The 25,060-nt window shown below is 57.9% G+C and overlaps 2 protein-coding genes across 4 annotated transcripts in view; one reads left to right on the forward strand and one right to left on the reverse strand.

The window, feature by feature from the left end:
• LZTS2 (leucine zipper tumor suppressor 2) lies at positions 1 to 10,115 on the forward strand. 3 transcript variants are annotated; one of them, XM_068548393.1, is made up of 5 exons: positions 1 to 95; positions 5,394 to 5,843; positions 6,477 to 7,124; positions 7,685 to 7,942; positions 8,762 to 10,115. In XM_068548393.1, the coding sequence occupies exons 2-5, from the start codon at positions 5,436 to 5,438 to the stop codon at positions 9,443 to 9,445; spliced, it is 1,998 nt and encodes a 665-aa protein (XP_068404494.1). In that variant the 5' UTR covers positions 1 to 95; positions 5,394 to 5,435; the 3' UTR covers positions 9,446 to 10,115. The 3 variants fall into 3 exon arrangements, with proteins under 3 accessions (XP_068404494.1, XP_068404493.1, XP_068404495.1); XM_068548392.1 differs by lacking the exon at positions 1 to 95 and adding an exon at positions 2,727 to 2,889; XM_068548394.1 differs by lacking the exon at positions 1 to 95 and having other exon boundaries at positions 5,709 to 5,843; positions 6,461 to 7,124.
• Positions 9,956 to 25,060, reverse strand: part of PDZD7 (PDZ domain containing 7) — a 19,321-nt gene continuing 4,216 nt past the window's right edge. The window contains 17 exon segments of the mRNA XM_068548391.1: positions 9,956 to 11,134; positions 11,555 to 11,655; positions 11,971 to 12,558; positions 13,476 to 13,547; positions 13,699 to 13,790; positions 13,916 to 14,007; positions 17,040 to 17,215; positions 17,826 to 17,876; positions 18,188 to 18,227; positions 18,229 to 18,283; positions 19,467 to 19,668; positions 20,177 to 20,584; positions 20,992 to 21,052; positions 22,260 to 22,407; positions 22,644 to 22,820; positions 23,339 to 23,513; positions 23,818 to 23,958. Of these exon segments, the coding sequence (XP_068404492.1) occupies positions 10,919 to 11,134; positions 11,555 to 11,655; positions 11,971 to 12,558; positions 13,476 to 13,547; positions 13,699 to 13,790; positions 13,916 to 14,007; positions 17,040 to 17,215; positions 17,826 to 17,876; positions 18,188 to 18,227; positions 18,229 to 18,283; positions 19,467 to 19,668; positions 20,177 to 20,584; positions 20,992 to 21,052; positions 22,260 to 22,407; positions 22,644 to 22,820; positions 23,339 to 23,513; positions 23,818 to 23,958 (2,795 nt within the window). The 3' untranslated portion in view covers positions 9,956 to 10,918.

Here is a 25,060-nt window from a genome sequence, read left to right on the forward strand (position 1 = left end):
AGCGGGCTCGGGAGCCGGCGAGTCTGCGGCAAGGAGCTACCGGCTCTGGAGCAGGAGCCGGGCGGAAGCTGGAGCGGCGGTGCAGGTGGCGCTGGGTGAGTGAGTGGTGGGGCCGCGGAGGTGCAGGAACTCTCGCCTGCCGCACACCCCCGCCCCGGAGCGAACTTTCCCGATCTGGGGAAGCTGGGGATTGGGGTTGAGGAGGGGGGTCCCCGGTCCGGGGGCCGCAGGCCAGGAGTCTGAACAGGGAACCTACACAGAAACTCACACTGACGGGCCCACACACGCGTGCACACAGACACACGCGTACTGGAGACACACGAACACACGTGCATTCCGGGGCGGACGCGCCCAGTGAGTTAACGCTAGTAGTCCGTGGAGCAGCGCCACTGGCCCGCGAGGACTCCCAGCGGGCAGGGCGCGCTGCTGTCGCGTACTTGAGGGGGGTGGGAGAAAAGGGCCGCCCAGTGACCGCGGATGGGGGCGGGCCGGGTGGGACACCTCCGGAGGTTCCTGCTTCCCTGCAGCCCGCAGGTGAAGACTAAGACGTAAACAGGCGCTGAGCACGTGATCGCTTCGCGCACCAGCGGGCTGTGCTCCCCCCACCCCAGCCTCGGGGCGGGAATCTCCCTCCGCGGTACTAAGCAAGTTTGCCAGATACCTTGCCGGACTGTATTTCATTCTCCTGGAGGTGATAAGCCCTCCCCCAGGAATGGGAACACAACGCCCCCTGGAGTTGGGGTAGCGCAGGAGGACCAGAGACTGTTGCGCTGGGGTGGGGTTACCTGGGTTCCTCGTCTTCCTTCTCCGGAACATGGTGCCCCCATCCCTGAAAGTATCCCTGAAGGGGGTGCTATTCTGGATGGCAGTGTACAGCAGCCCCCGCCCGGTCCTCCAGCCCAGGGAGCAGCTGCGGGAGCGCCTGTGGGTCCCCTTCCTACTACCACTCCTCCTTGCAGAACTGGGAGCTCCTACCCCCAAAGTAGTAGCAGAAGGCCCACTCATGCAAGAGTGGGAGTCCCCCTTCCCCAGAGGATGCATGAGCGTACACATCCCCTCAATACCAGAGTGGGCCTATCTCCCTCTGGTAGAAGGGAGGACGGCCCCCCTCCCCCCAGGGAATGAGGTAGTGGGCAGTGGCCCTCGGCTTCCCTCCCTGCCCCACCCCCCACCTCTACACACACGCTGAGCCCAGCTGCTGCCTGAGCTTCTGGGCAGGCTGCCAGAAAGGGGAGGAGGCTCCTGGTGTCCCAGGAGGCTGGGATCAGGGTAAGGCCAGCAGAGGGGGTCTCCACGGGGGGGTGCGGCTCAGTCTGTTCTTGTGAGGCAGAGGGTCTAGGGTGAGCCTGAGGGTGGCTGGGCTATGTTTCCCTTTCCAGGGAAAAAGAAAGAAAAACAACCCTTTCCATAGAGCTAAAAATAGAGCTGAGAGCCGGCCAGGGCTGTGGCCTGGAAGGGGGGGGGGAATGCTCCTTCCTGGGGTAGAGGAGCTCTGGCGGGCCTTGGCCCTGGGGGGCGGGGTTAGGGGGCAGGAGGCTGTCCTTGCCCAGGGGTGTGGGCATCAGCTGACCTGACTAGGTCACAGAGACCCCTACGGGCAAGTCTACGTGTTAAAATGTTTGTGAAATACAACGTGTATGTCTAAGTAGTTGTCTTTGTGACTGTGAATAAGACTGTCAGTGTGAAAAATGCTTAGGAGACGAAGTGTATTTAAGATTGTGACTGGGTGCGAAGGAACTCGAGCTGCGAAAGCTTGTGCACAACTAGGCGTGTGACACCGAGTGTACCTCTGTGAGTTGGCCTGAAGATTATGGAAAGAAGGGACATGGAACCTTGTGATGGACGAGACAGACTGTGTGATTGTGGCTGTGTGAGACTGAATGTGGGAAAGATCGTGTGGGTGTTAAGACAGTGTTGTTTGCCAGAGGGTGAGAATATCCCTGACCCTGAGAAGTCAGTGGAATGTTGTCGGCTGTAAGGCTCGTGTAGGCTTGGCCTGTAAGTTTGGACCAGCTCACCCCAGTGACTTTTGGGGGCCCAGGGGCTGCCTCTCGAGCAATGACCTCTCTCTTAGCAAATAACTCTTAGGGAAAGTTGGGGAGCACAGAGCCGCGCTCGGGGAAGGCCTGGGCTCTCGTGGGAGAGGGCACAGTGCTGGGGAGTCGGGTAGGGACCCCCCAAGGGGGGTCTTGGGGGTGACTGGGCGTGTTCTCCGAATAGGCCGCTAGGTGGCGCCGCCTCCGCAATCCAAGCGTGCCTCCTCCAACCCGCTGCGGGTGGGGCAAGCACCCACCAAACCTCGGCCCCCGACTTGTGCTGGGGCGCAAGGCCCAGAGTGGGGGGCAGCTGACCCTCGGCCTCCCTCTCTGGACTCCGAAGCCGGAGAGTGTGTCGAGGGCGGGGCGGGGTTGGCATCGACTAGAGGAGCGGAGGGGGAAGGGCGGCCGCCGCGGCGCCTGGCCCTTTGTGCTCGAACAATGATCAGCAGCCGCTGGCCCCGGGGCTCGTGTAGGGGTACAGGGTGACCCGCCGCCGCCTAGTCCTGAGCCGACCGAGCCCCCAGACACACAACCACCGCGCCTCGGAGGCAGGGAACCTGAGTCCCGCTGCGTAGCCCCTGCGTGCGTGCGCCTCGCCGGACACGCGTGACGCGGGGGACCTACGCTTATCCGCGCCCCGGGGGCGGGGTCGTCCCTCGGACCCTCCCCCGCGCTGCACCGCCCACTTGGGCCGGGCGGGGCCTGGGCCGGGCCGGGCCAGGGGCTCCCCGGAGGCTGGGCCGGGCCGGACCGGGCCGCTCCGAGTAGCGGCGCGCGGGCTGGAGCCGGGCGGCGCGCCTGTGGAGCGCTGGGGGCGGCCCGGGGCTGAGCATGGAGCAGCGCGGTGGAGGTGAGGGGGGGCCGGGGCTGGGAGGCGACCTGGGGGTGACCCCAACTTATGCACGGCGGAGGTCCCGTGGGGAGGCGGCATTCCACAGCTGCCCCCACTTTATGGAAGCGGCGGGGGTCGGAGGGGGGGGATTGATTCCGGAGGGTGGATTGGGGGCTCCCGGCTTCCGGTCTCGGAATGGGAACTCGTGATTCCAGACTTGATCCCGCTGGATGGTCTTTGGAGTTTGGTGAGGGGGAGACTTTCCTGAACTCTTCTGCCCCCATAACAGGTCTGTGGGAGCTCGGACCTAGGCCAGACCTCCCTCGGACCCCGGCTGGACCCAGCCCTCAGCAGTCCCCACTGGGCGGGGGGAGTGTGTGCTGTGCCGGAGCGGTTTCTCAAGGATGTTGGGGAGAGCTAGGGGTTCCCTGCCTATAGCCACAAACGCACTTCTCAAAATGGAGCCTCCACTTGCCCCTCCTTCTCTCTCGGGCTCCAAGAGCAGGAGACTGGCTGGCTGGGCTTGGCTTTCCAGACGCTTGGCGCTGGCTCCCTGGGTGTCTGGCTCTCAGGGCCCAGTTCAGTGTCTCTTCTGGGTTTAGGGGCTCCTGGCTCCGTGGGGCGCAGGGACCCCGGCTCACTGGGTCTGCCTGACCCTGGGGCCTCTCTCAGTCTTTGTCTCTTGTCTTCTGGGTCCCTGTCTGAATCTCTCTGTCTCCTCCCCTCAGTTTCCACTTTCTCTGTGCTCACAGAAGTGGGGAAAGGGAGACAGAGATGCCAGCCCCCATGGCCCCCTAAGAAGCCCCTTCCCCACTGTTTCCTCCAGGCCCTGGAGTGGTCTGGGCAAGGGCAGAGGAGGGGGTGTTCCATTGGCTTTGCTCAGGGCTGGCGCTTGTGGGGTGGACTCAGCCCCTGCCCCTGCTCCGTGGACACCAGTCACCCCCACCCCCAGCTCCCAGCTCCTCCTTCCTCAGTCTGGACACCTCCCTGGTTCTCCAGATCTTCTGACTTGAGCGGGGAGGGGGGGTGGGGGCGGACTTAACGGAACACACGTAAGAATGAAGGAGAGCAGATCAAGCAAAGACTCATGTATCTCTCCTCTCCCCACAATCCAGTGAGTGACAAAAACCAGGCTCCCACTCACCAGTTGGCCCTGCGTGCCATCCAGGCTCTCACCCTCTCTCTCACATACTCCCATGCACACACGGTGCTCTATACACACTTGTGCACCTTCATTTCCTACTCACACACTTGTGTAAGATACATAAACTCATGTATATATGAATGGACATCTAACCAAATATATTCTCTCACATAGTCACAGTCATACACCACAAATTCACTTATGTATGCATTTGTAACTTTCACATACTTTCTGAGACACCCTATTTACACACACACTCTTTTGTAAGATATGCACATATGAGTTCACATACATATGCATGTATATCTGAATGTACTAATGCATCTATCCAAACATATATACTCACACATTCATTCATGATGTTTTCAAACACAGTGCTCAGATTCATGCTCTTGTGCACACAGTTTCACACGCACAAATAAGTAAGATGCATACACTCCTACTCCTATGCAATTCTCTGTCCACTCTTTGGCTCCCGTTCTGCATGATGACTTCAGCAGATGCCTGAGTCCTGGTCTTCAGCCTCAGGACTGGGGAGGGAGTTCCGGGTGGAGACTTGCTGTCCCCTTCCGGGAAGCAGCAGGGCCTGGGGAGGTGGAGCCCTCTTCCCTGGGCTCCAGGGAAATGAGATCTTGGAGCAGCTGCCAGAGGTGATGGTAGAGCTTCTATCCTCATCCCCTTGGGGTTACTCTGGGGAATGTCCAAAGCTAGAAGGTTTCATAGGGGTTGGCAGTGGGTCTGTGTAGGCTTCTTTAGGCCTGACTGATTGGGTGTGGTGAGGCTAGTTGTCATGGAAACAGGCATGAGCCTGCATCCACCTCTTGGAGGCAGGAGACCCCAGAGGGTACCTATGGGCTCCCTGAGAGCTCTGAGTTCTTGTTTGACCAGCTCCACCCTTGCCGCCTGTCTGTTTGGGAGAAACTGAGGCCCAGCTTGGGGAGGCTGGGCACTGCCTGGCCTTAGCTCTTTGTTTCCTAATTACCATCTGAGTTGCTGACTGCACCCCTGAGGTTGCCCAGACTGCCTCTAATGAGGCCACCTGTCCCAGGGGACCAAGGACTGGTGCTGGGAGCTGGTAGAGAGGGCTCCCTCCCTAACTTGAGTCCTGGCCTCTGTGGGGCCCCATTCCTTCATCATCCCTGCTTGGTAGATTCGGTCCTCAGCCCTGTTCAGACCAGAATTGGGCAGTGGACTGCGGCCCAGGGATAATTGAGGTTCTGCCAAGACTCGGAGGGGATGCATTGGGGGGAGGGTATCAGTGCTTGTTACTGATGTCAGGGGGCTGTTTGACCTGGGACAAAGGACCAGGAGGGACTCGAGACCCTATATAGGGAGGGAGCTCAAGATGGAGAGACTGACACCACTGCCCTGCTCACAGGTTTCCCTGGAGGCCCTTGGCCAGGCCTGAGCCTCTGCTGCCATGGCCATTGTGCAGACGCTGCCAGTGCCACTGGAGCCCGCTCCTGAGGCCGCCACTGCCCCACAAGCTCCAGCCATGGGCAGCGTGAGCAGCCTCATCTCAGGCCGGCCCTGCCCTGGGGGGCCGGCTCCTCCCCGCCATCACGGTCCCCCTGGGCCCACCTTCTTCCGCCAGCAGGATGGGCTGCTGCAGGGTGGCTATGAGGCACAGGAGCCGCTGTGCCCAGCTGTGCCCCCCAGGAAGGCTGTCCCTGGCACCAACTTTACCTACGTCAATGAAGACTTCCGGACAGAGTCACCCCCCAGCCCAAGCAGTGACATTGAAGATGCCCGAGAGCAGCGGGCACGCAATGCCCATCTCCGCGGTCCCCCACCAAAGCTCATCCCTGTCTCCGGAAAGCTGGAGAAGGTGAGGACCAGCCCTTCCTTTGGGGCCTGGGTGGAATCAGGGGTTCCCTGGAGAAGCTGAAATTAGGAGACCTATTTAGAGGAAGGAGTGTGGGCTCCAGATTCACCAGACCTGGGTTCTCATCCCAACTCTGCCTCATTCTGGTTGTATGACCTCAGGGAAGTCATTTAACCTTTCTGAGTCTCAGTTCCTATATCTGTAAAATGGAGGTAATAGGTCAACTCTTATAGGGTTGTTGGGAGAATTACATTTAATAATGTGTGTAAAGTGTTTAGCCTAGTGCCTGGCATGTAATATGTACTCGATAAATGTTAGCTGCTTAGAAATACTGTTTTATACTTAAAACAGTGTGTTTGAATTTGAGCGAGGCCCGTAACTCTGCTGAGCCTCCATTTCCTCATCTGTGTATGAGATAGTGATAATATTTTGCTGGTATGGCTGTTGTAATGATCTGAGAGGAACGTTTAACATTGCTTGACATAAAGCTGACACTCAGGAGGCCCTCAGCCCGTGGTAGCAATTGTTATTAATGTATGGGGATTGGGGACCCCGGATGGGAGGGCAGGGGGTATGATAAGGGCTTTGAAAGATTGGGCGGCCTTATCCCCATTGTCAAGTGGCACCTCATTTCAGAACATGGAGAAAATTGTGATCCGCCCAACAGCCTTCAAGCCAGTGCTGCCCAAACCTCGAGGGGCACCATCCCTACCTAGCTTCCTGGGTCCTCGGGCCACCGGACTGTCCGGGAGCCAAGGCAGCCTAACGCAGCTGTTTGGGGGCCCTGCTTCCTCCTCCTCCTCCTCCTCCTCCTCGGCTACCGACAAACCCCTGACACTGAGTGGCTGGGCCAGCAGCTGTCCATCGGGGACTCTATCCGACTCCGGCCGAAACTCACTGTCCAGCTTGCCCACTTACAGCACCGGGGGTGCAGAGCCAGCCACCAACTCCCCAGGCGGGCACCTGCCTTCCCACGGCCCTGGGCGGGGGGCACTGCCTGGGCCAGCCCGAGGGGCCCCCACTGGGCCCTCCCACTCAGACAGCGGCCGATCTTCCTCCAGCAAGAGCACAGGCTCCCTGGGGGGCCGCATGGCCGGGGGGCTCTTGGGCAGCGGTCCCCGGGCCTCCCCTGACAGCAGCTCTTGTGGGGAACGCTCCCCGCCACCGCCTCCACCCCCTCCACCCCCTTCGGACGAGGCCCTGCTGCATTGTGTCCTGGAAGGAAAGCTCCGAGACCGGGAGGCAGAGCTGCAGCAGCTGCGGGACAGTCTGGACGAGAGCGAGGTGACCATGTGCCGGGTGTGGTCAGTGGCAGTGATGGGGGTGGCATGGCAGGACATCCACAGGTGCTGGGAATACAAGAAGCATTTCTGTCTGTGCTGAGGGGCAGGTGTCGGGCTGTTGCGCTGTGACCTCATCCCCACCCCAGCTGTCTGGCTTACACTGTAGAGTGGTTGACACAGCACCACCATTTACTGTCCTTCAGACTTGAGCAAGTTACTTAGTTGTACTGAGCCTCAGTTTCCTCATCTGTAAATGGGGATATTCCTGGCCTCAGGGTTATCATGAAGATTAAGTAGGGTGAAGGGTGTAAAGTGCTTAGACTAATGCCTGGCACCTGGGAAGTGCCACGTAAGTGCTTGCTATTATTATTGTTGTTGTGTCGCTTTTCATAAAAATAGTTGCTACTGTTGGTATTGTAATTATTGTAATTATTGAATGGAATCTACCTTCCCTGAGCCCAGGACGGGGGCCAGGGCAGTCGGTGATAGGGGAGCTGCGGGTGGCCAGGGCTTGAGGTTTGGGGGAGCCACCAGGACCCAGGCCTGCCCTCTCGCCCGTAGGTGTACGAGGAACGGCAGCGGCACTGGCAGCGCGAGCGCGAGGCCCTGCGAGAGGACGGCGCGGCCCAGGCACAGCGGGCGCAGCGGGCCCAACAGCTGCTGCAGCTTCAGGTGTTCCAGCTGCAGCAGGAGAAGCGGCAGCTGCAGGACGACTTTGCACAGCTGCTGCAGGAACGTGAGCAGCTGGAGCGGCGCTGCGCCACCTTCGAGAGGGAGCAGCGGGAGCTCGGGCCACGGCTGGAGGAGACCAAGTGGGAGGTGGGCCAGACCAGGATGGGCAGGGAGCAGGGCCTTTGGCAGGGGGGTGGAGGTGGGGGTGGGGAGTGGGTAAGCCTTGAAAGGAGGGGCCCAGCCACACCCCCTCACCTGCCACCCCCAGAGGGCCTCCCCTTCCTCACCTTTGTGAGATGAGGCTCCCCCTTTGACCTCCCTTTCTGGGTGAGGGCCTTCTTGGGCCTCCACATTTGGTCTCCTCATTGGTCTGGTCTAAGTGCTCATGTAGCCAGTAACATTCCCATCCACTGCCTTCCCGCCATACTAAGAATGAGAATGTAGTGCTTGCTGCTCAACAGGCACTGTTCTAAGCATGTAATGTAGAGTGTATCCTCTAATCCTCGTAACAACCCTGTGAAGTGGGTGCTGTTAATATCCTCATTTTATAGGTGAGGAAAGTGAGACCCAGAAAGGCTAGAGCCAGAGATCACACCTAGTCAGTGGCTGAGCTGAGATCTGAACCCAGGCAGTCTGGCTCCAGTGTCTCTGCTTTTCACCAAGATACTGTAGTGCCTCTCAACTGGAAATGTGGGCACTGCCCTCAGTTGCTTCCACTCCTACCAAACCCGCCACCACCCAGTCCCCAGGGCGCTACTGCTTCGTGATGGTTTAAAGACCCCAGCTTTGAAAGCAAAAGATCTGGGTCTATATTCCACCGTAGCCAATTAATAGCTGTCTCATTATACCCATCTGTAAAATGGGTATAATCAAACCACCTCTCCCCAAATGCCCAGCATGATGTCAGGGCCTGACACCCTGGGAGAACACTTCTCATCATCCTTTCTGACTATCTCCCACCCCCAGGTGTGCCAGAAGTCAGGTGAGATCTCCCTCCTGAAGCAGCAACTGAAGGAATCTCAGGCAGAGCTGGTGCAGAAGGGCAGCGAGCTGGTGGCCCTACGAGTGGCACTGCGGGAAGCCCGGGCGGCGCTGCGGGTCAGTGAGGGCCGGGCGCGGGGCCTCCAGGAGGCGGCCCGAACACGGGAGCTGGAGCTGGAGGCCTGTTCCCAGGAGCTGCAGCGGCACCGCCAGGAGGCTGAGCGGCTGCGGGAGAAAGCTGGGCAGTTGGACACCGAGGCGGCCGGACTCCGGGAACCCCCTGTGCCTCCTGCCACTGCTGACCCATTCCTCCTGGCAGAGAGTGATGAGGCCAAGGCACAGCGGGCAGCAGCCGGGGTTGGGGGCAGCCTGCGGGCCCAGGTGGAGCGGCTCCGGGCGGAGCTACAGCGGGAGCGGCGGCGAGGCGAGGAGCAGCGGGACAGCTTCGAGGAGGAGCGGCTGGCCTGGCAGGCGGAGAAGGAGCAGGTGATCCGCTACCAGAAGCAGCTGCAGCACAACTACATCCAGATGTACCGACGCAACCGGCAGCTGGAGCAGGAGCTGCAGCAGCTCAGCCTGGAGCTGGAGGCCCGGGAACTCGCGGACCTGGGCCTGGCGGAGCCAGCTCCCTGCATCTGCCTGGAGGAGATCACTGCCACCGAAATCTAGGGCCTTGGCATCCAGCTCTGCGGGGAGGTCTACTGAATGCAGATGGTAGCCTCAGATCCACTGAGGGCCCCGAAGTCTGAGGGCCCCGGGGCCACTTGTCCCCTGGGATCCAGGCCTCTGGGCCTCTGTCAAGGACTCGGGGCTGCCCTATGACTTGGATGAGCAAGATCAGACTCCTTGAAGGTTCCTCTGTTCACTGTCACCAGAGGCTCCTACTCACTCAACCTATTTCACTCACCAACTACTGCCATTGCCACTCTGCCAACCCCGTTCACCCCCAGCGCTCCAGCCCACCTGGCCAGGGGGCTGGGAAGAGGAAGGGGCTCCCTCATCTCCACATTCTCCCCATCACACAGCCAGAGTGAGCCAAACAGCGCCAGCTGCTCCAGATGTGCCTGCCCCCAGCCTGCCCATTTTGGGGGACAGGGCTGGGAGTGGGGTCTGATCCCCAGGTTCCAGCTCTGCAGCCTCTCTCCTGGGGTAAGGGGGCTATAGTCAGACCAAAGGAAGAACTCAGAAATGTCTTGTTTATTTGTATTTGTGACCAAGTGGCCCCTCCCCCACACCCAGGTTTATGGCCTTGTTTTCACTTGTATATTTTTCACATTGTAAATTTCTTGTACAAACCCAAAGAAAAGAATTAAAAAAAATTTTTTTGTTTTTAGAAAAAGATGAGTGTGCTGGATAAAGATTACGGGAACTTGTTTGACCGCCACGCCCTCTTTATTTGCTGGCTATTCCCCTACCCCTCATGGAGGTCTTCGGGGGAGAAAGGGTGATGGGGGAGGGACAAATCCAGCAGAAAATCTGAGGTCCTAGTGGACCACAACATGAAATGGGCTCTTGGGGTTTGAGAAACTAGAAAAGACTCCCATCCTGCCCCTTGCACAGAACACTGCTTGGGGCTGGGGGCTGGATGCAGTGACCCCCTTGAGGGCCCTATCTGAGAGTGCCTGTCCCTCACTGGGGGAATCATGAGAAAGTGCACACCAATCCTAAGCTCCAGACCTGGGGTTTCCCAACCCCCTTCCTGTCTTGGGCGGTTGGGGGTAGTGAGCTGGTGACAGAGCTGCCCAGTAGCACCTTGTCCTTGACACCAAGTTTATCTGGAATGGGCAGAGCCTTAGTGACAACGGGAGGGAGAATGTGGGGGGAGAGGACCTGAGCCACCAGTGTGGAGCTTTGGGAGTAGGCAAGGCAAGCAGGAGTGGGAGGTTCTTGAGGCCTGAAGAGGTTAGTAGGTGAGGTCCAGGGGATGGCAGGAGGATTCTCTGGGGTCAGTGGGAAGAGTTACGGGATAGCCGGGGAGAGTCTGGGATTAGTATCAGGAGGCTGGAAGACTGGAGAGGGCACTGGGCTGGGGGTCAGCTGGAGAAGCCTGGCATCAGCGGGAGGGGTCTGGGTGTGGGTGGAAAGGGCATTAATGGGAGGTTCTGGGAGCCAGTGGGAGGTAGCTGGAGTACCATCAAGGGGTCAGCGGGCAGGGGAATGGTCACCAGGAAGCCGCTGTTCAGTGAGGGCTGATGAGTCGGAGGGTAAGGGCAGTGGGTCGGGCCTGGGGACCCTGACCACAAGCTCCATGGGCTCCCGAGCCTTGTTTCGATAAGCCCGGCGGATGGTGTCTACTGCCCGCTGGTGGGTCACCTGCTCCAGGCTCTCTCCATCCACGGCCACAAGCTCAAAGCCAGCCTGGGATGGGGGTGGGAGAATCACAGACCTCCCTCCTCAGGTCAACCCCACACCACCACCCAACCTCTCACCTCCACCAGCTAGGACACTCCTACCCATCTGGCTCTGGGTGGAGGCGATGGACAATGGGACTTTTGTGTCCAGAGCCGGTTGGGGGCAGGGTGGGGTGCAGACAATTGCCTTTTGTCCCTTGGGGCTAGCGGTGTAACAGGATGGGCCACCCTCAGGCGCAGGCTGGCATGAGGGGACAGATCTTTCCCTAGGTCTGCTCATCCTTCAGGCCCAACCCTGCTGCTCCCAAGCCTCCTCCCATGACCTGGTCTAAACATGTCTGGCTGGAAGATGAGCATGTACCAGCCCCACCCCCTGCCAGAGTTCAGCTCTGGGCCTAGGGAGTGGGCCTGGGTGCCCTTCACCCACCTGAAGGGCCCCACTGAGGAAGGCGGCGCCCCCAGGGAAGATCTTTTCTATCTTCACCATGGGCTGCACCTTGGACTCAATGCCCCCAGAAATGCTGATGCCTAGTGAGAGGGAGAAACACTGGGTTACTGTGCAGCCACACCCCTAAAGCCCAGAGCTCCCAGGAGAACCCAGGACCCATCCCCAAATAGAGAGCCCCCAACTTCTCCCAAACCCCCAGATTCTATTACTACTCAATCCTCAACTCACTCTAGACCCCAAACCTCCCAAATATGGATCCTCCCAACTATATCCTAATACCCCGATTCTTTCCCTAGTCCCAGGTCCCCTAGTTATACCCCAAAACCAAGCCCACCAACCTCACCCACACCCAAGAGCCCCCGCCCCCCAGCAGGCGCAGCCCCGCCAGGACTCACCCAAGGACTGCTTCATCTTGGATAGCGTGACGGTCCTCAGCTCCCCACTGGGGACCTTCGTGGCTGCCTCCTCGGCTGTCCCACCAGTTCCGTTCTCAGAGGGCCCTCGACTGCCCCCTGCCTTGGCCACCTGCCCATCCATAGGTCGTGGCAGAGGAGGCCTGGCCTTCCGAGGCTTGTGGTAGCGCCCGCTGGCTGTGCTGGGAGTGGCGATAGGTGCCGGGGATGGGGAATGCCTGCGTCCGGGGGACTTGCCTCTGCCCCGGCTGCGGCTGCGGCTCTGGCCTGGGCCCTGGATCCGGCTCTGCTGAGGGTCCTCTAGGGTCAAGGGTTCTGTCAGCAGCCAGTTAGGCCTCGGGGGCCGGGGAGCCACGGGGGGTGGCTGGGGAGGGGGTGTGCAGGCGCTTCTGCGTGAGATGAAGGCATCTACTGGCACATCCTGGAGAGGGGGGATCCCTTTGTGAGGGTGGCGGGAGGCAGAGGCACCCAGGGAGACCTGGAGGCCCCCCAGACGCCCCCTCAGCTCCCCATCATCTTCCTCCTCTGAGAAGCCGTTCACAGGAAGTAGGTAGAAGCCTCCACGACTGTCTGGGGAAGAGGGCCAAGGTCAGGCTGCCTTCTCCTCAACAGCCCAGACCACCTTGCCAGACCCCAGGCCTTGCCTTTGTTGGTGTAGGGAGACCCAGGCCTGGGTTTGCTCAGGCCCTGTGGCAGCGTGCCCGGGTTCTATTGCAATAGTATTTTAAAACTTTCTATTGTAATAGTTACAGTTTTATTTAACTATTACAATAGAAAGTAAAAATATGACTCCCACACCAAGCTGGTAATTTCTCAGAGGTTATTGCATAGAATGAGATGATTTAAAAAAATGAGTGGGTTTAAAACCAATTATTAAGGGGCTTCCCTGGTGGCGCAGTGGTTAAGAATCCTCCTGCCAGTTCAGGGGACACGGGTTCAAGCCCTGGTCCGGGAAGATCCCACATGCCTTGGAGCAACTAAGCCCATGCGCCACAACTACTGAGCCTGCGCTCTAGAGCCTGTGCGCCACAACTACTGAGCCTGCACTCTAGAGCCCGTGAGCCACAACTACTGAGCCCGCGAGCCACCAACTACTGAAGTCCGCAAGCCACCAACTACTGAAGCCCGCGCGCCTAGAGCCCGTGCTCCACAACAAGAGAAGCCACAACAATGAGAAGCTCGCGCACCGCAATGAAGAGCAGCCCCCGCTCGCTGCAACAACTAAAGAAAGCCCGCGTGCAGCAACGAAGACCCAACACAGCCAAAAATAAAATTAATTAATTTTTAAATTATTAAGTAAATAATAGTACAGATGGTGAGTGGACATGATGAAAATGGTTCTGGCAGACGAGGGATTTCCTTCAGGGAAACACACGTACCTCTGAAGCCGCGACAGCCCACATGGGGACAAGGATGGAAGGTTCATTCTCCCTCCCCCAGTCCCCTTGGGGTGTGCCCCCTCCCCGGGCTCTGGGACTCTGACTGACCAGGCACAGGAGTGATGAGGTGACGCTTGGGCGGTGTGTCCTGCCGGGCTGGTCGCAAGGCAGGAGGCCAAACTGGTTGGAGAGGAGAGCAGGTCAGGAACAAGGCTCCCTGATGGACCCAGCTGAAAGGGCCCAGGCAATCTCTGCCCCTCTCCACTGGGAGGCCCCGCCCCCAGCCCCACCTGCGGCTCGGGATCCACAGTCCTGCCCCCTGGCTGCTGACCTGCCTGGCTCTTGAGGGCCTCAAAAGCCTCCAGCTCCACAGGCATCGCCATGCTGTCGAAGCGACCCAGGTCTGTGGGGGCCACCACACCCCTGGGGGAGGGCAAGAGATGAGGGGTGGTCAGGGCTCAGTTCTGGAGGCGCCTGGAGGGACTTCAGCCCTGGAGAGGTTAGGGGAGGTATCGGGGATCCCCTTCCTGCCCCCAAGCCCTCCCCACCTGATGTCCCTCAGCAGCAGCAGCTTCGCAGGCCTGTCCAGAATGGCCAGCAGGGGCCTCACCAGGTCCTCCACGCCGCCCTCATGCACGTACTGCAGAGAGAGGCACCACAGGTCAGATAGCAGCGGGGACTTCCAGAGCCCGGTGAGGGGGCATGCCTGGGCATGGAGGGACCCCATGTTTAGGAGAGGTTCTCCCCACCCCCGGGCCGTCTTATCTTGGTGACTGGGTGGAAGCCTGCAATAATAATGACGGAGCTGTAACAGCAATAACAATAACAGCTTTGGGCCTTTTTCTAGGCCTCTTACACATGGTCTCTCATTTAGCAACCACTCTGAGAGAGACGTCAATTATTCCCGTTTCACAGATGAGGGAACTGAGGCTCAGAGAGAAGGACTTTGCCCCAGGCCACACAGATGAGGAAGTGTGAAGAGGGACTGGAACCTGAGAGCTCTGGCTCCTGCCTGCTGTGGTACCGGAAAAGGATATGCAGGGCGTGGACTCTCCTCCCCACCCCACCTCCTGGGCTGAAGGAAGGAATTTGAGCCAAAGTCTAGGCTGTGCGCCTGGCTGTCCCAGCTTGTGTCTGCACAGACCCACAAATTAGGCTTTGTTCAAGGCTGGAATGGGGACTCTGGGGAAGGGTGGCCCTATAGAAAGCCTCTCCAGTCAGTACCCAGGGTGGTGGAGGCCTTTCTGCCTGGCACTGCCCGGATGCCACCAGCCACACCCCACCGATGCAGACAAACTGGCAAACTGTATACTGGGAGCCACCCAACTTGGACAGCACACTGCCCCCTAGTGCCATGAGGGACACACATACTGATTCCGGGACACACACAGAGCATCCCAGGCGTGCACAGACACAGGGAAACAGCACACCCTGGTGGCCAGAGTGAGACATTCATAAATATCTGGAAATTCAACTGTGTGTGTGGCCCTAAACCACACACAAAATTATAGGGACCCACACTTACAAATATGGACAATACACCCCCTTTCGTCTGGAGAGAGATCCACGTAATTGCACAGAACCAGTCACATGTGTGCACACACTTCAAGTCCACAAACCTGTGTTCAGCATCCACTAAGTGCCAGGTCCTGTACTGGGCAGTGGGGACACAACGACAGAGAGCCACATGCTCCAGTAAACTACAGACCACTGGCGATGGGGCAGAGGGAGTCTCAGAGGAGGGTGGGAAGATCAAAGGAGGCTGCATGGAGGAGATGGCCTTTACACTGACTCTTAAGGATAAATGCAGGGAAACAGCATGATAGCTGGCAGGAATAGTGTGGAATAATGGGTAGATAGAGGTTGAACTTGAACATGGGGTACATGGAGGGCCTCCATATAGGCTGTACAGTTTGTGACTACAGTGTGAGTAGTGCCCCTAGAGTTGTGCAATTCATAGGCTGTATAAACCAGTGTTACATGTTATACCAAGGGAAGAGGATGTGATGTGGTGACCATGGGAAAGCAGAGGTTAGTGAATTGGGGAATCAAATCAGGGAGGGCCTTGAATGTGAGGATAAGGAACTTGTACTCTATTCTGCCAAAGATATGAGGCTGCAAGGGGGCTTGGGGAGTGTAAAGTGATCCGAGAGGTGGTTTATAATACCTGGTCTGGCGGCTGTGGGGAGATGGCTCAGAGGGTGAAAGAGAAGGGAGGCTTGGGGTTCGGGACCACACATCCAAGTCACTAGGGGAGCTTTACTAATCATTCCAGCCAGGACTCCACCCCGAGGGTCTGATCTCTTGGTGTGGGTGGGGCTTGGGTCAGGCTTGGGTGGTAGGCATTGCTCCCTAGGTGCTCTGGGGCACAGAGAGAGGCCCTCCTGGCCTGAGCAGGGTGGGAGGAGCAGAGGGGTGGGGGAACAGGAGCCGACCAAAGAAACTGACACAGAGCTCCACCTAGTGGCCAGAGCCTAGAGTTGCAGGTTCACAGAGGCTTGGTACACACAGCCCTACTTGGCGCTCAGAGCTGAGCGTGACCCTCAACTGAGTTTAGCCCAGAGGCCTTTAGCTGCCCCCCAGATGCACCCCCATATGTAGCTCTTCTGTAAACCAAGCACTGGCAAAAGGATGCATGAATTAGTGTGCCTCAGTCTCCAGGTGACATACACACAGATACAACCGTACAGTTAAGTCAACACAAACTCAGGTACCCCAGAGATTAACAAATGCACATGTCACACAGACATAACACAGCCCCACCCTGACCAAGGTGAGGGAGTCGGGGGAACCACAAACAATTTCCTGAAACTCCAGCTTGCCCTGGTATACAGGATCATGTGTGCACTCATGCAGATCCAGCACAAGGAACCCATCACAGGAAACCTGCAGGTTCTTGAGACAGAGGGATAGGAGAGGGCCTTCCAATCCTCCTGGAGGGCATGGCCTGTGCCTCCTGCAGCCTCCCCAACACCCAGGCTACAAAGACTCCCTCAGATCTACCCTCTACCCCACCGTGGGGCCCTCTGCTTCTGTCTGAAGTTGAACGAAACAGAGAACAACAGTGCAGGTGTTGGGGGAGGCTTGGGGTATGTTGGGAGGACAAAAGATTACTGACTTGGGTAACAGGGGAGGGGGATTGGCATGAGGCCAGGACTGTTGGCTGACCCAGGAGTGGAAGGAGGCATGAGGGGTGGGGAAGCCTGGGTTTAGAAGAGAACAGAGAACAGAGCAGGTGACTGCAGGGACTCAGGTCCCAAACTCATCACCTGTCTGGTCTGGCTCCTCTCCTCAGCTTAAATATCACCTCCTCAGGGAGGCCCTCCCAGACCATGCCATCTAGTTTGTGCCTCTTAGGTTATTTTCTCATGTTCTTTTTCTTCACAGTACTTCACATGATTTGTCACTATGGGTGCTTAGGTTTTAGTTACTGTCTATCTTCCCTTCCTGGCTGTGAGCTCAGCGTGTGTGTGTGTGTCTGTGTGTCTGTGTGTCCATGTGTCTGTGTGACTGTGTGCACTCACGAGTTACAGGGGTAACTTCTGCTTTTACTTACCACTGGCCTCACAGCGTCAAGCCCAGATACTGGTCAATAGATAGTGGCCTGAATGAATGAAGGGCTGGGAGACTGGGTGACCATGTACTAGGGCTGGGGACGGGCTGGAGGCTCACCCGGGAACAGTGGCGGGTGACAGCCAGCACCTCGTCGTCAGTCAGCAGCCGCCGGGCCAGGTCCTGAATCAGGGGCCTTCGGCTCTCCCAGGCCTGCACCCGCTCATCCACGTTGGGCAGCTGGCTGGAGGGGCTCCTGGACCTGGCAGAGAGCAGAGCCCGGCCCCTCTCCCGGTCTGCAGGGCAGGAGCAAAAGGGTATGATGAAGGAGCCAGAAGCCATCAGAAGAGGAAGCAGGGGTGCTCCCCTCAGTGGGGTCAGACCCCAGAACAGACTGGCTAAGGGGCCCATGTACCCCCGATGGAATCCCAGCCTAGCCCAGATGCTCCCCACCATGGTCTCCCACACAATCTGCTCATCGTTGGAGCTCCAATCCAGGCCCTTCAGCCCCCAACACAGACCCCTATCCCAGGCTGTTCCTTAGTGGAGTCCTAGCCCAGTGCCCCCTTGGCCCCCTGAACATGCACTGTCATACTCATCTGTCCCCATTAGAGTTCTAGCAAGGTTACCTCCCTCATCTCTCCAAAAATCTGTCTTTGGGGAGACTCAACTCAAGCTCCCATTCCTCAAAAATGCACCCCAATATCTGTCTGCAACCCTATCTTTCTTAGAAAGTGTAGTCCAATTCTTTTAGCTGCCCCCCAATGTGCACCTTCCCATCTGTCTGATCCCCTGTGCTTGACCCCAGCTGAGTTTAGCCCAAAGCCCCTAAGCTACTACCCCCAGTATGCACCCCATCTGCAGCTCTACTGTAAACCAGGCTTGGTAGAGGGATGCATGCATTACCACGTCTCAGCCTCCAGGTGACAAACTTCTGCACGGACCCCACTCCCCCTGCTATGAAGAAGAAAGAGGCTCAGTTGCAGCCCTGGTCCCCAATCTGAAAATGGGGTTTGGGGGCTCAGGACTGGCTGGATCACTGGCTGGAATGGAGCCTTCAAGGCTGGAAGGTGGTAGGACCGGGAAGCAAGAGGCCAGGCTATTGACGAGGGTCTTGAAGGCCATGCTCAGGCCAGGGATTCATTCACAGGCAATGGGGAGTGAGTGAAGGCTTTGGATCAAGAGAGGGTCCAGTCTGCACCCTGCTCATGGAGGTTCATTTGGAAGCGAATGAATGGAGGGAAGAACCCCAAGGGCAAATCACCTACCTTCAAGGGACAGAGAGAAAAAGAGGAGCCTTTGAAGGAGAGAGAGGAATGGCCAGAGAAGTAGGAGAACCAGGAGAGAGCAGGGCCCTGGGGGCGCTGGAAAAAGAGATGGGTTTAGGGAGGGGGCTGGCCTGCCCTGATTTGAAGGGATTGTCTCTCCCATGAGACTGTCACCTTGAGACCCCAGGGAGGGGCAGGGCCCAGCCCCTCATCCCCTGGTTGTTTTTGCCTACCCAACCTCCTCTCCCCCTTCTGGAAACAGCACCCTGATTTTACTTGGGGACCACCCCATCCCACCCCACCCCCCATTCTCAGTCCCTGTACTCCAGGGTGGACACACGACCCAGGCTGGCCAATGAAAGCACCCTCTCTCTCTCCCAGGTGACAAGTGATGTGTTGGGCATGTGATCCCAGCTGGGCCAATGAGAGCCTGGGACTTCAGCTGGAACTATTTAAGGAGAAGCTCTTCCCCTTGGGTTGCTAAGCGACAGTGGCCTTCTTACCTCCAAGCGGCAAAGCCAGCAAGATAATGAAGCCAACCCAGGGGAAAGAGGAACCAAAAGATGAAGGGGGCAGATGTCTGAGGAGATTGTTTAAACGTTTAGACCCAGCTTACACCAGTAGCTGAGCCAAGAAGCGCCTTTTAAAGCTAGCTTGAGTTGAGTTTCTGTTACAGGCAACCCCGATAGTCTCAACTCATCCATTTTTGGTCCAGTCTCTGAATCTCACCAGAGAGATGAGAAACCCTCTGTAAGGGTCCTTAGGAAGCCCCTGACATGAGTGAAGCCTGTCTAGGCCTTCCTGCCTGGCCCTTGATCTACAAATGGCCTTGCTCAAGATGTTTCTAGAACTGGGTAAAGCCTGTGGAGCTCTGGCCAGGGGAGGTGAAGCCAAATGCTCTAGGAAAGGAGTGCCCTGCCTCCCCTCAGCGCCAAGATCACGGGGATCTGACCCAAGGCTTTCTCATCTATGCTGTGACTCTCATCAGTTTTCCTCCCTTCTGTAAAATGGGAAGATGAGGCAGTATAACAAGGACCATTATGTTTTCTGAGCACCTTCTGTGTGTCAGACCATGTGCTAAGTGACTAACATATACTAATTCACTTATTCTTCATTATTCCCAAAGAAATAGGTATTATTACTCTCATTTTACTCATGACGCTCGCAAGGTGAAGTGGTGGCTCACAGCTAGGACGAAGCAGTGTGGGATTTAAGCTCAGACCTGCTGGATGCCAGAGTGGACTTTTCCTCTGTCCTGCCTGGCTGACCTGCCCAGTACTTACCTTTCTCCAGGTCCGGGTGGGGGTGGGGCTTGGCCGTGCTCCCACTGTCCAGCGTCCATGCCTCTCTGCGCCCGTCCCCTGCCAGCCGCCCCTGCCGCCCTCCCTTGAAGAAGAGGTTCATCAGGGTCTTGGAGCGTTGCAGGGCCCCCTTCTCCCCAGGGGACCCCGACTTCTCCTTCCTCCGCTGTTTCTTCTCCTCTGCAGACACGAGGGAGCACCCGGGGGGCTGGAGGGGTGGGCAGAAGGGAAGGACGAGGGGCAGGGGTGTGGGGAGGGGCAGAGAAAAAGGAGAGTAGGGGGCAGACGGGATCTGCAGCCATGTGGGGAGGTGGGGATGAGCACGGGGCTGGGGTTCCTCTTCCAGCTTTCTACCCCTCCCTCACCCACAGCTACAGATATATGAGGAGTGTGTGCGTGTGTCTGTCTGTCTGTCTGTCTGCAGACAGGGCTGGGAACTCCAGGATGGAGGGGCTGGGTTAGGGCTGGTTTGGGGCCCAGGGCTGACAAGCTGGGGCTGGGGCTGAGGGTAGGTTTGGGGCCCAGGACTAGTTTGAAATGGAGCCCAGAGCAGGGTCTGAGTGTATTCTGCAGCTGGCGCTGGGGCAAAGCCTGGCTCAAAGGAAGGTTTGGGGCCCAGGACAGGGTACGGGACAGGTTTTGGAGCAGGGGCTTTGGAGAGAGCAGCAGCCACCCATCCCCCACATACCCCACAAGGTCAGGTGGCTCTGGGAGCGGGTGATGGGGGGCCGGGGTTGGCTGAGGGCCAGGAGCAGAGCAGTTTTGGGGGACTCAGAGAGCGCAGAGTCAAGGCGGTGGGCAGGCGGGGGGCCGTCGGAGCGGATGGCCGTGTCCCTGAGGATGACTGTGGGCCGCACGCTACACCAGGTCTCCACGTGGCCCCCCGCGTCTGGCTCCGTCTGCATGGCCGTGTCTGCCCGCCCCCGGCCTGGGCCCCAGCTTCCCGGCTCCTCAGGCCCCAGGCAGACATCCATGCAGTCCGAGGGCAGGGAGCTCCAGCCATCGGCCGAACTGCAGGGGGCACTGGAGGCGAACGAGGAGGCGCTGGAGCTGCTCTCCGAGGCGGGCGACAGCTGCTGCAGCACCCCGTTGCTCACTGCAGGCAGTGGGGAGGGCAGGGGCGTCTCAGCGATCTGGCCGGGTGGCTTTGGGGCCCTGCCGGGGCTGCAGGCCACCCGTGGGCTTGGCGGCAGGGGCTAACGTTGTGCGGCAGCAAGGTTGTAAGCATGGGGTCTAGGGAACCAGCTGCTCAGCCGTCCTGCCACTGACTGGTTGAGAGATCTTAAGCAAGTCACTTCTTCTTCAACCAACCCCTGCAACTCCAGACCCCAGGAGAGCCTGTAAAGGAACCGCAGCTTCTCGGAGGAGAGCCCAGAAACGGCTCTGGGCGTGTGAAAGTCCTGAGGAGATTTTGGTGCCCCTGCCCACTTATTCTTCAGAGATTTCAGCCCCAATTTAGGGCCTCAGCCCCTTCCTTCCAACCTTGGAGGCCTGGCTACTTACATCTGTCCAGCCAACAGTATTCAGAAACCATCTCCTTGTAGGCAGGGTACCGGCCGGTCTCCTGGGGAGGGCATGGTGGGCACGGGAGGGCACAGGGGAGTGGGTGAGAAGGGAGGGTAAGAATGGAGGAGCAATGGGACAGGAGTCAACTTTTCAACCTGATTACTTTCCTCCGAGCTCATCATGTTCTAGTCACACCAGCCACTTTGTTTCTGAACGTGCCAAGTTCCTCTATACTTTTTAGGGCCTTTGCACTTGCTGTCCCTTCTGCCTGGATTCTCTTCCTTCAGCTCGTCTTATGGCCAGCTCTTCAGGTGTCACCTCCTCAGAGCTGAAAGGTCCTGACCCCCCTGGCTAAAAGAGCCTTCCCAAATTACCCCATCCCACCTCTCCGTTAATTTCCCTACAGCAGCTGTCACAGTCCGCATGCACCTAGTTTGTCTGTTTCCCTCCAGTAGCAGAGACCTTGTCTATCTTGTTCACTGCTGTGACCCAGTACCTGGCATAGTGGCTGCCATGTAGTAGGTACTCAAAAATATTGAATGAATGAATGGGGGCAGAGTGGGAGAGAGGAGGAGTGTTTGGGATAATCTGAGAGGAAGGAAAGGGAGAAACGGGATGTGGGAGAGGTGGGAAATAGAGGCGGTGCAGGGGGATGGCAGGGGAGGCACTGAATGGTGAGAGGGAAGAAGTCTCACAAGGGAGAGGATGGGGGCAGGGGCCAGGGTTGGGCGCTAGGGGAGAGTGAGACATCACCTCCTCCGGGAGCCAGGGTGAGAAGGACTTGATCCTTAGGCAAGTGTGAGACCCACATGAATAATGAATCCAGGCACATCCCCTGAAATCCAATCTCTGGCTCCAGCGCAGACCTCCCTGCCCTGTGCCCTGAGGATGCCCACTACCCAGGTCCTGCCCAAAGCCACAGCTACCACCCCCTTTCTGGGCGGGACTCCTTTCTGGGTGGAGGCCCCTAGACCTCCACCACTCATCCAAAGGGGTACTGGCCTACGCATCTGGTGGGGAGCTGGACAGAAAGCAGCCCTCCTACTGATCAGCTGAGTAACTGACTGTGATTCCTGAGTTATGTCACCTCTCTGAGCCTCAGTTTCTTCTTCTGTGAAATAGGTATGAGGACAATGCCTGCCCTACCTCTCACGAGGCTGTGGAAAGTCATAAGCTGCACAGCGATGGGCAACATAAGTGCTAGATTGGTCTGGGAAGTCCTTCCTATAGTCTAGCTTCTCCTTGTCTCCCACAGTCCTGCCCACCTTGATGGTCAACATGATGTGTGTTTGGCCCTTCAGCACCTCCACGGCTTGGCTGTGGCTGATGTCGTCGAACCTGACACCATTGGCCGCCAGGACCTGGTCCCCCACCTTGATGCCGTTCTCCTCGGCCAGTCCACCATGGTCCACTCTGGGGTCAGAAAGGAGGCATTCTGGTAGGCCACCTGGCTGCTCTCCCTCACCCTATTCCAGACTCTTCACTTGGATACAGGGATACCCCAGTCAAACCCCTTGACCCTCCTCCTGGTGACCCCCGACCCCCTCTCCAGATCCCATCCCTGACCTAGGTCATTGGCCAGGACTCACTTGCTGACCCATCACCAGGTTCCAGCCCAACGCCGTTCCATACCCTGCCCCAGCCCTCACTTGGACACATAGATGCCCAGGCCAAACTCCTTGCCCCCGCGGATGTTGAAGCCCAGGCAGAAGTCGTCAGAGGTTGTGTAGAGATGGACGATGCGCCGTGCGCCGTCCTCTGAGCCGCTGTCAGAGGGCGTTGAGCTGCACTTTTCCACCACCAGCCGCCGATTGACCACATCCACCCTGGACAACAGCACGGGGCCCTCAGCCTGGGCCCTCATCCACCACCGGCCACCCCCTCACCTCCCAGCAGTCAAGACAATTGCATAGGAAAGGCAGGGCTGCCTTTGGGGAACTCCCAGACCTGAGATCTTCACTGGGACATAGATTTCATCAAGTCAGGGGAACCACGCAAATCTCTCTTTATTGAGCAGCTCTAACTGCCAGGCCCCATTTCAAATCCTCCCCGGGCCCTGAGGGAGAGGCCCTGTACTGTCCCCAGGCTCACAGCCGCAGCATGGAGGGGCAGGGCCACTGGGGTCTGAGACAGCAGAGTGTTGAGAGGAGGGCTTGGGGAAGGAAATGGCCTTTTCTCATTTCAAGGTCGGGCTGTCGGATTCCTGTGTTTCCAGTGCCAGGGGATGGGAAGAGCAGAAGCCATACTAGCCAGGCCCCCGGCTGAGCCCTGTGACGTTGGCCTCTCCCTCCATGGCTTTGGGTGGTGGTGCTGGGGTGGGTGGAGTGGGACCAGGCCTGCTCACCATGTGGTCTTCTCCTTGGAGAACTTGATGCCTGGTACGCGGCCCATGCGCCTCACCATCATGTGCAGGCGGCTGCTGCCCGTCAGCACCTTCACAGCACTGCCCATCGTGGTGCTCTCCAGGCTCAGCCCATTCACCTCGGTGATCTTGTCACCCACGCACAGACCAGCCCGCTCTGCACCAGGGGAGGGGTGGCTGGCATGGGCTGCTTGGGAGAAGTCCCCCAGGTTGAGGCTGAGCCTCTCCCATCAGACTAGGCTCCCTGGGGTAAAACCTCTTTGATGAGATTGGGATCCCCAGGTAGGGTCTGAGTATCTGTCATCAGACAGGGACCTACCTGTTCATTAGCCCCTTCCATCTCCCCATTGGATCAGGCCCTCCAAAGCTGAGGGCCCTCTCCTCTTATTCTTGACAACAGCATCTCCGCACCCCACCAAAGTGGGGGTCACATCCGAAGCCAGGACCTGGGCCCCACTCACCTGCACTGCTCCCCTTCTCCACTTTGCTGACGAAGATGCCCAGGCCGTGCTCAGAGCCGCCCCTCACACTGAACCCCAGCCTCCCAGCTGGACTCTTCTCCACTCGAACTGCATGGATGATGTCACTTTCATCGCTGTTGGCTGTTGGCGTAGGGACACAGGCATGACTCCCCTGCCCATTCTGGGCACAGAGGGCCCCTGGCCTCCCCAGCTTGGGGCCTGCGAAGGCTGGGTTGCTGGGCACCGGCACCCAGGGCCCTAAATGAGGGGGTAGGTAGCTAATTTCTGAGTCCTCTCTGGGTGATTTTGAGACCATGGGCCAGGGAGGGTGTGGGATCAGGCAGGACAGGACTCCATGCTAGAAGACACTGTTCTCCTTTCCTCATAATGCAGGGTCTGTGTGTGTGTGTGTGTGTGTGTGTGTGTGTGTGTGTGCGTGTGTGTATCTAATCCTTACTAAGCTACCCATGACCACAGGCCTGGGATAGGCCAAATTCTGAAAAATCCTGCCACTCTGAGAGTCAGATGGATGGGAAAGGTGTTCAAGATTCTATTCTACGAGGCACAGTTGAGGGAGTCTGGGCTCTCCAGCTTGCAGCAGAGATGAGTATGGTAAGTCTGTATTCAAATAGTTGAAGAGCTCTTCTATAAAAGGCATTAGATGTTTTTGTCTGTGTAATCCATAAGGCAGAACCAAGCCCATGCAGTGGAGTTATATGGAGGAAGATTTAATAAGGGAAAGCTTTCTAAAACCTTCAGTTGGCAGACAATGGAATGAATTTTCCAAGAAAGGTAGTGAGTTTCCCATCACTGGAGGCATACAAGCTGATACCTAGTAAGTCCCTGTCTGGGATGTTGTGGAAGGATCCCTGAGGCCCCTTGTATCTCATAGACTCTGTGATCCTGGAGGTGAGGGCTCTCACCCTCTAGAGCTAAGTGAGTTAGCACCCTCTAGGAGCTAACTGACTACATGAGGAAAGAAACTCAAACCACCATGCCTCAGTATGTGCCCAGAGCACAGAAGTGGTCCTCTCCATCAGTGATGGGGAAAGTCAGAGGAGGGGGTCCTTAGGGACTGGAGCTGTCAGGGAAGGTTTCTTGGAGGATGGGATTTGGATGGGTGGAGGGGAAGGGAAAGGCACTGATGAGGGGATGGAGTGAGCAAAGGCTCAGAGGTGGCCTTTTGGTTAGAGAAAAGTGAGGGGACTGGAGGGGTAAGTTGGGTCCCAGGTGGGAAGGTCAG

Source organism: Eschrichtius robustus, chromosome 7, assembly GCF_028021215.1.
Source record: "Eschrichtius robustus isolate mEscRob2 chromosome 7, mEscRob2.pri, whole genome shotgun sequence".
NCBI lineage: Eukaryota > Metazoa > Chordata > Mammalia > Artiodactyla > Eschrichtiidae > Eschrichtius > Eschrichtius robustus.

Excerpts from the sequence above, each read along its gene's own strand:
- LZTS2 (XM_068548393.1), top strand. The coding sequence starts at position 5,436 with ATGGCCATTGTGCAGACGCTGCCAGTGCCACTGGAGCCCGCTCCTGAG. Across the intron at positions 7,125-7,684 it reads ACAGTCTGGACGAGAGCGAG|GTGTACGAGGAACGGCAGCG; the intron begins GTGACCATGTGC and ends TCTCGCCCGTAG. Across the intron at positions 7,943-8,761 it reads TGGAGGAGACCAAGTGGGAG|GTGTGCCAGAAGTCAGGTGA; the intron begins GTGGGCCAGACC and ends TCCCACCCCCAG.